The sequence below is a fragment of the Astatotilapia calliptera genome, chromosome 23 (assembly GCF_900246225.1).
Source record: "Astatotilapia calliptera chromosome 23, fAstCal1.2, whole genome shotgun sequence".
NCBI lineage: Eukaryota > Metazoa > Chordata > Actinopteri > Cichliformes > Cichlidae > Astatotilapia > Astatotilapia calliptera.
In genome coordinates, this window is record NC_039323.1 from 38,332,921 (window position 1) to 38,344,996 (window position 12,076).

General features: G+C 44.0%; 1 protein-coding gene across 5 annotated transcripts in view; it reads left to right on the forward strand.

The window, feature by feature from the left end:
- The window catches only part of raph1b (Ras association (RalGDS/AF-6) and pleckstrin homology domains 1b), a 39,786-nt gene that overhangs the window by 11,893 nt on the left and 15,817 nt on the right, over positions 1-12,076 (forward strand). For 4 of the 5 annotated variants that reach the window (XM_026157670.1, XM_026157674.1, XM_026157675.1 and 1 more), the window contains exons 2-5: positions 517-585; positions 11,044-11,163; positions 11,474-11,579; positions 11,662-11,856. In XM_026157670.1, the coding sequence (XP_026013455.1) occupies positions 11,044-11,163; positions 11,474-11,579; positions 11,662-11,856 (421 nt within the window). In that variant the 5' untranslated portion in view covers positions 517-585. Of the gene's footprint in view, positions 1-191; positions 423-516; positions 586-11,043; positions 11,164-11,473; positions 11,580-11,661; positions 11,857-12,076 lie in introns of those variants that run through there. The other variant, XM_026157672.1, reaches the window with a different exon arrangement.

The following is a 12,076-nucleotide window of genomic DNA, read 5'->3' on the forward strand; positions in this document are numbered from 1 at the left end:
ATTAGCCTGTGGCGGTTAGACATGCTTATTAGGTTTTAGCTGCGCACGTGTGTTCATGCGTGTGCTGGCGGGAAATGCTTTGTAGTAAAATGAAGGCGGACTCCACAGCTCAAATGTCACATTGTTAATCTCGCCGTAATGATGGAGAGAGTTTATGATGGAGAGCGAACCGCACTTGATTGCTTTCAGAGCTTTATGATAAGTGTCTCTCTGGCCACGCGCGGCGTTTAAGTCTGTGCTTGGTTAAATCGCTCGCTCTCGAGCACCCTCCGGTTAATCCCCTGCATTCTTGTGACAGTGAAATCACCCTGCTCGTCTCCAGCTGCTGGCAGCCGTGCCTCTCGATCCTCCTGCAGCGCAGTGAGAGCAATAGGAGGCGATCCACAAGTTTGGGGTTTCACTGACTAATAGCTTTCGATGAGGTGACCAAAAGCGGGGATTGTATTTTGCCATTGCAACTCAAAATAGGCACTAAATCATATCTAATCGAATTTCTTCTTCTCTTTGTTTCCACAGCCCCAGAGTGAAGTGGCAGTGTCATCTGACCTTTAACCTCAATAGAAAGAAGGAAAAGCCACTTCAGAGGTAAGACTTCCTGTAAAGCAGAGTGACTACTTTTTGTGGGTTATAAACTCTTGAGTGTAGGAAAAAGGAAAAACTGTTATTGACGCTGCTGCCAGTAAGCTTTGCGAAACCTCTTTGCACACATCACACACGCAGATTGTTGTTTTTTGTGTTGGCGTAGCAAACTCAAAGAGAAGTTCTATTTAAGGTGGTTTCAAATGCCTGTTTTATTGCAGTGCCCCTGACATGCATGTCTGGCGCACCATGTGCTCAAACCATCATATCGCCTGTCGTGTCACTGGTTTACAGTTTTTTCTAAGTTAACAGTGTGGGGCCATGTTTATTTCACAAAGCTGGAGCAAGTGGGGGTGCACAGAGGGAGGCTTTGCCCCTCCTCAAAGCCTTGATTCAGAGGACCTTGAAAATCAAAGCCAAATCAAAGAGAAGTAAAGCCTCGGAGGATCTTGTCAGGGGAGAGTCTTCCTCGCCGAAGGAGATAATTCCCGATTTAAGTGGAACCATGTGAGTCGAGCCGCGGCTGGGGTCTGTAGTAAGAGATGCTCCTCACAGTAAGCTTTTATTTCTCTCACTGTCGCAGATCTGTGTTGAATTTGCAATCTGTGGTCTCAAAAGTTTCCACTCTAATTTACACTGAGATTGTTGACTTTACTCTCCCACCCCCACAGATCAAGTACTGTACTTATTTTCTGAAAAGTTGCACATATGCAAACTAATCTATTTTTAGCTATTGTGTTAACCACACAGATGTTAGTAAATGCACAGATGACTACAGACATTCACACCTCTGATTTTTTTTCCATAACTGGAATAAAACAACAAGATCCAGGAAGTTTAAGAACAGCTTTGTAAGGGGAAAAAAAAAAAAAAAGAAAAGCCGCTCTGCAAATATTACGGCTTGCTGGCTGCTATTTTCCACACTGGTTTTTATTATTTTTGTTTATTGAAGTGATTCACAAAAACAAGCTAATTCAAATCTTCTGATCCCAGTCTGGTTGGGTTATTGTTGATTGCAGATGATTTCTGCTAGAGTGGGACACAGGACAGAAACAATCTCCTCTTTGTTGATGCTGTTATTTGTACAGTAATGCCCTTTATCCACTCATGGCACTGTCTATTACCTGAAGCCCTTCCAAATTTAGTACCTAATGTGTTTTCCATTTGTCCAAAGGATTGCATACAGTGTTCCTATTCATGTTTTTTTTTAAATCAGATGTGAAAAGAGAGGTCTGGTCAATGTATTTGAAAAATGAAAAAATGTCTAAACAAAAAAAGGGAGGAAAATATGAAGAGAGAAAGAGCCAGACACAAATGTATGTGAGAGCTGGATATTTAAGAGGGCCCCTTGCAGAGATGCAGCCTGGGGCCTAAAGAAGGAAGTGTCCTCGCCCTGGAATTAAACTGTTCCAGGAAGTAGGGATGCTTTTGTGTCTGTCAGGGAGTGGTGACACAGTGTGTGTCACTGTCTTGTGTTTAGAGTGGGGCTGCCTCTAAAGTTCACACTCAGCTGTCAGTTTCCTTCCAACATGTCCATCACGTGCTTTGGGGGCACAGTTAACGAGTGATTGTTCTGGGTCACAGTTGTCTTGGCAACGCCTTCGTGGAAGGCGGATGTTCTTAAAAAGAAACGTCCTTGAAACAGTCTCTCCGACTTGTCCCAAAGACATGCAAGCTGCAGCCACGGAGACCTCTCTGAAATGAAAAAAATTATTTAAACGTGTGCGCGTTAATGACACAGCAGGAATGCAGGAGCTGGCGTGCCAGGAAGAGGGGTCTGTGTCATGAGAGGCAAACGCACACCAGCTGCAGGGGTTATGGACAGAAGCAAAGACCAAGAAGCAAAGACCAAGGGAGACATGGGAAATGTAGTAACGGAGGAAGCCATTCCCAGCTGCCAGTGGGGTCGGGGGATGCATATGTAGTTTTTTCTCAGCCTTCGTGCAGGGTGCATCACACATGGCTGGTTTGTGTGTCTGTGTGTGTTTTAGCATGTGGTGTTCGTGCAATTTGTTGCACCCACTGTGGGCTTTTTTTTTTATTATTCCCTAACAGGTGGCAGATGTAAACGTACTGTTCAGCTTGACCAAGTAACCAAATGATAATGAAGAAGGAAAAATGATTGGCACTATAATGATTTCATTTGTCTAAAGTGGATGATTTAATTATGGAAAAGTACTTAAATGAGGCTTTTGCATATATCCATTTTCATTTTGGAGCCTGGGGTTCTTTGGGGGGCATCTGCATCTATTTTCATCAAAAATGGTCTGTGGTAGACAGCAGGCAATATGTTTGGGGTTTTTTTTTTCCTTTACTTCACCACAATGCTAATTTCTGGCTTTGCATTTTTGTTTTTTCACTCTACTTGAATAGTAGAACTCTAGAAGAAGCATCAGAAACCAAGTGTTTAGAGCATTTTGAAGGCTGACATTTTGGCATTGGCGGATAATCGGCCCATAATTAATTACATAAGTAAGAATTATTGTTATATTCTGCTGGAAGGGCCTTAAAGAATACCTCTAGGATATAGTGTGGCATTAAAAACTCCTACTCTTGATGAGTTCATGATGCAAACACACCCCTTTTTTATTGAAATGACTTGCCCCAGGTTCATATTTGTGTCTGAGCAAGCACAAAATAAGACTGCATGCAATGCCAACCAGCGAGCATCAATTCAACCAAAAGAAAACAAGAGAAGGAAATCGGTAGAGTGTTTACGCCGTGGCTTTGCAGCTCTTTATATGCTACCAGATCAATGGGTCTCATCTATTTTTTAAGCACTGGCTGTTTGTTTTTTTGTTTTTTAATGTCTGGCTTATACTTCTCGACTCGTCAGCCTCTGCTGTCTGCTGCTGCAGTGCTGCATCATGTTTTACAAAGTTTGTGTGGGTGTGTATGAGCCCACTGCAGCAGACCACCTGAGCCCCTTCATCTATGTGTGTGTGTGTGTGTGTAGTTGGAAGTGTTTGACGTAACCTGATCTCTTGAGGGAATGGACAAGACTATGGATTTCACATTTGGGCCGATGCCCTGAAGGAAGCAGGGACGCTGACACATCGTTGCTGTGTTTCTGTGTAAGCGAGAGTGACACAGACAAATAAGAAGAGACTTACCCATGTGCGTGCTCGCTGCTTCAAAGTGACGTCAGCTTTTTCACCAAGCGCATAAATGACTATATTATGAAGTGCTGATCGACTGTATGCTTTGTGGTCATGGCTACAAACAGATGTTCAAACACTGTACTAACAATGTAGGTTGTTACAGTGTATGTGAGGGCTGTCAGCACAGAGATGTGCGTGTGTGCTTGTGCGTTGCCATGGCAGTTTCTCTTTGAATAGATGCAGGGCAGCTGAAATTTGGCTCGCTCTGATGCTGGTGAGCTGTTGAGTCCTCGCACCTTACCGCCCACCAGTGTGACCGTGCATTTTCACACTCCCTCTCTTTTCTAGTCTCACTTTCTCCTGCTCTTCCTCTCTCCATCTGTCTGCTTCTGACATCCTCCCCATCTTTCTCCTCTCTCTGTCCCCCATCTCTTTCTCTGCCCCTCCTTCCTAACTGGCTGCGTAAGCCGGAGTGGTTGAGTGATCCTGAATGCACTCAAGCGTGTGTGTGTGTGTGTGTGTGTGTGTGTGTGTGTGTGTGTGTGTGTGTGTGTGTGTGTGTGTGTGTGTGTGTGTGTGTGTGTGTGTGTGTGTGTGTGTGTGTGTGTGTGTGTGTTTCTTCCCTGCTTACAAGCTGTTGCTCGTGCTTGACTAATAACATGGGAGCTGTTGTTTCGGCCAGCCCCCCCTCCACAATCTAATAGCTGGCTCCGTTCCTCCATTATTATTGTACCCATCCATCATTCCTTCTCTGCTCTCTCTCCAGCCTGTTAAATATCTCATATAACCCCCCCGCCCCCCACCCCCAACCAACCAACCAAGTAGTCCGTCCCCTTGATGTGCTTGCTTTCATGTGACACATGCCACTTCTTATTCGTGTTCTGTTTTTGACTTATGTTTACAGGACTGTCTCAACATTTGAGACAATGCTGAGATTTCGGTGCACATTTCCATCAACGCTATCTTGTGTTTAGTGCTGCCGTAGTCGTGTGTGAAAGAAGGCTGTAGCCCCACTAGTTTTAAAGCCTAAAATTTACCATTATGTACACAGGCCGTAGATTTAACATACAAGCGCGAGTTTACTTTTTTTTACATTTATTTTAGGAATTTACAGCTTGAATACAGGCGTTTGGATGACTCAGGGCAAAATATGAAAAAAATACTTCATTAAAAACAACAATATAGAACGTAATGATGTGGTAGTCTAACTTACACATCTGGCAGTGCTGACGAATCAATCGACAGCAGGCGGTGGGAGTGTTAGTTTCATTTTCAGGTATTACTGGTGCTGCTGGTCATGACATCAGTATGTAAACACACCTTGTGTAGCATAAAACAGAAACTATCACAAGTGAGGCTTATTTCTATTTTGGCATGGCTCTTACTTTAATGTATCTTCCTTGTGTAGTGTACAGCTTTGAGTGTTCCCCATGCCACAAATAAGGAATGAGCTCCACCCATACTGTATGTCCCTCACCCCTTCTTAAATTAAACCTGTAATCATCTTGTCACAAGCTTTCTTCATTAACCTTTAGGGCTGCAGCCACGCTAAATTTTCCCATTCATCATGGGCAAACAAGCACAGTGTGTTATGTCATTTTCTGAGTCAGACATCACAGGCTACTACAGGTCAGCCAAGGCTGACAAACCAGCCACACCTAGTTGGACTTTTGGTCCAGCCACTCCCTTGTTCAAAGAGTTCTTTTACTGGCACTTAGAAGTTTCCTCTTTTCCTTCTTTTTACTTGCATAATGCCCACATGTTGACGCAGGGATGGCAGCTTCTGGCTTTCATTTCTCGTCTCCTGGTGTGACTTTGTATATGAAGGGAGGGGACCGGGGGTAAAAAGGCAGGGCAGGGACAGAAAGCAGGGATGGGAGTGGAAATGAGCAAATAATCACCATCTGCATGGCAAATGCAAGCCTGGAAATGACACGCACTCGCACATTTACAAAGAGATCGTATCTATTTTTTATATCTTAAAGGTAGTGAAACCAAGCATTTGTCTGCTCCAGGCTTTGTTCTTTGACAGAAGACCTTATTTCAACTGTCAAGCCACAAACAAGATTACAAGACGCGCTCGAAAGCGCCTATTGCCTTCAAACGGCTACAGGATGTCATTATGATCTTTTGACACTTGGCTTTTCAGCGTGGTGTTTTTACTGTGATGACACAAACACATGCATGTGTGAAAGGTGAATCATAGTCTGACAGGTTAGAAGTGCAGCTTGCACCAGATGATGGTCTGACATGAGAAAAAGAAGAGATGTTTGCATGAAATTTATTTTAAAGGAGAGGGTGATTTTCAGAAACAATTGATTGAATTGATTTTCAATTAACATGTAGTTTCCCTTTGTAACTACCAAGAGTTTGCAAATGAGCTGTATTACATGGAACAGACGGGCCTTACAACTGCTGAATTTTTAACAAGGAAGGCGATCACCAGGAAACCTGCATGAGGCTGTTTTTGTGTTTATAGATTTGCATGTTTTTATACACTACAGTGCTAGAATATACAGCACTTATTTTATAAATACATTGCTAAAAAAAGAAACTTTTTTTTTTTAATCAGAGTGCAACATCAAGTCAGTTAAACTTGTGGGATATTGATCTGGTAAGTAGCAGAGGGGGTTTGCTCATCAGTTTCAGCTGCTTTGGTGTTAATGAGACTAACAGCAGGTGCACTAGAAGGACAACAATGGCCCGACCACTAAAACAGGAATGGTTTTTACAGTTAGAGGTCACTGACTTTTTTCCCTCTCCATCTTTTCTGACTATTTTTTTCACTAGCTTTGCGTTTAGCTACGGTCAGTGTCACTACTGGTAGCACGAGGCGATACCTGGACCCTACAGAGGCTGCACAGGTAGTCCAGCTCCTCCAGGATGGTGCATCAATTTGTGCCATTGCCTGAAGGCTTGCAGTTTCTCCCAGCACAGGAGACAGATTTCAGGAGACAGGCATTTACTTTAGGAGAGCCTGACAGGGCCGTAGAAGACCCTTAACCGATCACCAGGACCGCTGTCTGCTCCTTAGTGAGCAGACATGCAAGAGCTACAAAATGACCTCCAGCAAGATGCTGGTGTGACTGTCTCTGACCAAACAATTAGTAGCAGTGCAGCCTGAGGGCTTGACTTCCTCTTATGGGCCCCTATGCTCACTGCCTGGCACCATGGGGTTTGATTTTTAGGATGTCTTTGAATTCAGCCCTCTGTAGGTTGATAAGTTTAATTTCCATTAACTGATGTGGTATCCTTTCGTTTCTAAGAGATTACCCAATCCATATCGATATAAATAAGGTGGATTTAAAAGTGGCCTATCAGATATGCATAATCACATGGTTTTGTTTGTCTGTTTTTCCCCTCTAGATTCCTTCACTTTTTTTTCCACACACTACATTCCCCAGAGGTTATCAGCAGCATTTACAGCATGGGACATGCATTAATATGTGTGTGTTTGGAGCTATTCCTGTCTATGGGTGTTGTAGATGCTTTGTCTGCTTCCTCTGTTTCAGCTTTGTTTGCATCTGCCCCCAGAGACCTTTATCGGCATGAGCATTTTGTGTCCCATTAAACTCTCAAGAATTCCCACTCTCCATTTAGAGCCAAGCACCACGACAGTGTGGGCATCGCAGAAATTCAGAGTTTGTTATTGTCACGCTGTTTCTGGTTTTATTGCCTCATGTTTCTCATTTTGCCGTATTTTGAAATGGTGATATAAGTTGTTGAGAATATTTTTAGATGAGAGGTGTCAGACACTGGCGTTAAGCTATTTTTGCAAAGATCGTTTGAGAGAAGCAAAAAATAGCGGTGAGGAATAGGTGGCTTTGGAGATGACCCCTACACTCCTCACTGCAACATTTCAGCACACATACAGTTGAGGCTTGGTGGAGTTTTTTGTCCAAAAATAGCATATTTAGAAGTACTTGGGGAAACATTCAGTCAGTGGAGTATCTGGTCACAACAGTGTTTACACAGCTCGAGTCATTTTCCACCACCCAGCCCTCTTGACTTCCTGTGCGATGGAAATATGAGAGGCTTTATTTGTAACTCAAATGTTAAGAGTAGTTGATCATTTGTATGTCGACTGCAGGCAGAACAGGTGCTGCTGAAGCTGTCGGTGCATTACAGTCGGCACTTGTTTTCCCCTTCTCTCGTACTTTGAGATCATATGAATTCATAACTTTCACAAAATAACTCTTGATCTTAATATACCGTAGTACATTTTCATCTGAATATTAAGAGAATAAAGACCCAAGACTGCAGCCATTCCTGCATATTTGTGCTTCCCTACAGGGTTTAATATTGTTAATTAAACAACAGTTTAACATCGAGTTTTCATATTGCTCCCTTTCTAATCCTCTCGATACGCTCTGATCTGGATGACTTGGACTAAAGATAGACACGTCTTCCTCCTCCTCCCACATACTCAACCTCCTCAGCGCTGGGTGCTTACTGCGTTTTCTTTAACAGTTTGAGATTTTTGTTCTTAGAAAACACGCTGCATAAATAGATGAGCAGCCACTGCGGGTTTACATGAAAACCAAAAAAAAAGAGAGACTCCAGAAGGAGACTCCACGGGAAAAGGCCTTTGACCTTTATTCTTTCACCCCAGATCTCTGAGCTGCCCAGTAGTCACAGGAGACAGATGAATGGCGGTCATGCTCAGACAAGACAGACGGGACCGTGCAGCATCAGCAGGGAAAAGGCCACGGCCGGTGTTTAGTTTGCGATGATGCCTGTAGGAGTGCATTTGCAGACTACATACACACGCATATATACACAAACACAACCTCCTATCCCCGTGTCTCTCTCAGGTCATGCTCCATAAGCTTAAAAGCAGGGCCTCAGGTGGTAATTCACTTAAACCTGCAGCAGCATCTTCTGTTAAGGCCGTGATTCCATTAGAATGACAGCAGCTATTTCCAAAGTGCTCTTTGTTTTTGGCTCTGCATCGTTTTTGCTCTATTTTTACTCTTTCTGCATCTGGACTGAATACACACCTACAGCATATCTATATATATTTGTACTTGTTTTTTGTCCTGACCACAAGTCTGTGTGTGTATGTGTGTGGAAGAGACTCTTATAAAGGACTCCAGGCTGTTTACACACAGCTGTTAAGTGTCCTGCAGTGCGACTCATTTACTGTATGTGTATTTACACATGGAATAACCTTGGGGAATAATGGCAGTGCAGGCTCATTTGATTTTTAGTCATTTCCTCTTGCGCTCGTCTTGATGCCATAGCTTGAGATACTCACCTGATTTTACAAAATCATGGCTGTGACTGAAGGGTCCCCATATGGAGCCACATTTCATGGTAGCCAAGGAGACAAACGATTCAAATTGTGTTACGATGTAACATGTGTGGGCATAAGGGTGGTGAGGTCTGGATCTCACTTTCAACACCTCAAGTTTCTTCCCCCCCATTCCTACAAATGTACAAGTGCCACCCCCACCACTACCGCCACTATAAGTGGTATGGATAAGCTGGAGGACAGCTGGAGCTTCCTGCAAGGAAAAAGGCCATGTGGGAAATTAGGAATTTTGCACATCCTGGCTATTTCCTGTTGTGACTGCCACACACGTTCATGAGTGCATGGATGTAATTTTAAGCGCACATATATACACACTGGGTTGTTTTTGTTTACATACTCATTGACTCCATTCTTTCCTCCACAAGATGACAAGTTCATGTTTCTCATGTGTTTTAATGAGAGTGCCGGAAGAAGGAAGCTATCCATCATCTAAAGTATAATAAACACTCTGCAGTGACAGCTTTGGTCCGTAATACAAGCTTGTAGCACCAGCTTCAGGGTACGTCTTCTACATGCACCACATACAGTGATTTCTAGTAGTAAGCATGCTGGAATTTGTCTGAAATAAGCACCCCTCAGCTTCTTAGCTTTTCATCTTTTATCTGGTTTGCTACGACCTTCATCACATTCTAACAACAAAGCATAGCTTTCAGATCACCAAGTGTTCATTTTAGCCATAAAGGCAACGGCACACAAATACTCGCACATACAAGCAGACGTTTTGCTAGATCAAAAGAACAGGGGTCGTCAGCGGGGTTAATCCCAGTTTGGTACAGTCCCCTCTAGTGACTGACACCACATAGCTGGGATAACATGGAATGACACCCTCTGAAAACATCAATGGGATTACTCTGGAATATTCCATCTGACTCGCCTGTTTTGGGGACTCCGGACTATGCCAAGACAGGAGTGCACACCAAGGGAAAAACAGGTTGAGCGTTCTGCTTTAGTCTGTTTAATATCCAGTGTTGAATATACAGTGGTGTAATATTTTTCTTTGTGTGTGCCAAGCTGAAAGTGTGCAGTAAGAAAATGTGTTTCTGCACTCGGCACTTCCTCTGGCATCTGACAGGGTATCAGAGCCATGACCTCCTCCTCCTCCTCCTGTGCTCAACCGTACTTTGCTTCCACTTGACAGGTCTGTCACCAGATTGGTGAACGATCTTCCTCGGTGCACATCGGCATTTGGGTGAACATATTTTTTTCACATGGACCGGAGACCATCGCATTAGGAAATGAGGATGAATGTAGGCACACATCAAGGCTGCAGATTGTTTTGCGTTGTCAGTTGGAGCCATTTTCTGTTATGTTTGCCTCCTTCATATCATTCATTCAGTGTTTTGTCTACTGTGGCGTCCTTGTGTGTATGAAAAAGGATTGGGTTAGACATTTTAGCTTTGACTCTAGAGCGTCAGATTTCCTCCTGATTTTATTCTGATTCTGTTTAATTGTTAGATATATGAGACTTAAGTCGGCCAGGCAAACAGATGCATGCTGGTGTTGCGCCACTTTCCATTTAACCCACTAGAGGGAGCTCTGCCATCACCTTTGACTAAAAACAGCTGGGCATTCTCAGCGAGCCAGCTATGCTTTCCATCCTATTATCCACCGGCCTTTAACAGCACATGCTATTGCTCCGTGTGGTCTGATTAATATCTTAATTTAACAGTGATCTGTGGGCCTCCAAAGAAAAGAGTGGGGGGTTTTTTTTTTCTGCAGACATGAGGAAGATGCTCTGCTCCTCCCTCTGTGTTGGCTCTTGAGCTGGTAGTAGAGGTCCTGGGCGTGTCAGTGGTGCACAGCACACAAGACACCACAGGGTGATCGCACAGCACAGGGTGCCCGCTAGGGGTCTGCGAACGGTTGTCATGGTAACAGGCAGTGAGGTTGGCATGAGATTAAGTTGTTTTTGCGTTTTGTTTTGTTTTTTTCCCCCTCTTTCCTCATTTAGATCATTCCTGCTATGTGGGTGTGACTTGTAATCATGTGAAATTTTCTGCTTCTTTTCCGTGTGTGTGTGTGTGTGTGTGTGTGTGTGTGTGTGTGTAGATGGACCAGGTATCTGATGATGAGTTGGACCATGGAGCAGAGGAAGACAGTGACAAGGAGGACCAGGACCTGGACAAGATGTTTGGAGCCTGGCTGGGAGAGCTGGACAAGCTCACACAGGTTAAAATACAAATACTCTCACACACACTAAGGGGGTGGTTTGTTACACAGACGTAGACAGAGCACCACGAGAAAGGATGGGGCTGTATCCATAGCAACCTTAACACTGCTAATCCTGTCTCCCTTTACTGTATCCTAGCAACTCCACTCCCACCACCACCACATAGTATTTGTGCAGGTCTGTGGGTAACTGAGGAGTCTGGCAGGCAGACGAGGTTGTTACGATGCGCTTTGACTGTAGTGTCAGAGTGTGAATGTGTGTTTTGCAAATGTGCATCTTATGAGTTTCGTGTGTGTGCGCACATTGCAGAGTCTGGATGATGGCAGGCCGCAGAAAGCACTGCAGAAACCTCCTCTCAGGCAGGAGACGAACATGGCCAACTTTTCCTACCGCTTCTCAATGTATAACATAAATGGTAAGATCTCACTTCAGTATAACAACAGAACAGAGATGCACTTATTAGTATAACCCAATAACTCTTGCTTTGCTCCTTGCAGAGGCGTTGAACCAAGGTGACACAGTGGACCTGGATGCCCTGATGGCTGACCTGTGCTCCATCGAGCAGGAGTTGAATACCATTTCCAAACCAAACTCAACTTCTCGCAGCCAGAGCAAAGGCCAGCAGAGGGCAGCTGGAGGGCGCAGTGCTAGCACTAAGCACACAGGCACCAGTGGAGGAGGAAGCAGCGGAGGTAGTCCTGCTGAATTATGGGCTTTTAAAACAAAAAGTGCAGTTCCTAAACAATTTGATACTCAATGTGAAGAAGTGAGACTGTTATCATTTGGTATCCTTTCAGATAGTAGTCAATTGTAAGGCATGATGTCTGAGATTGTTGTGCAGCAGTGGCTTCCAGCTTGCAGCCCATTCAGATGAGCTCAAGAGCCCTTCCATCACTTCCACCTCATCTTCAT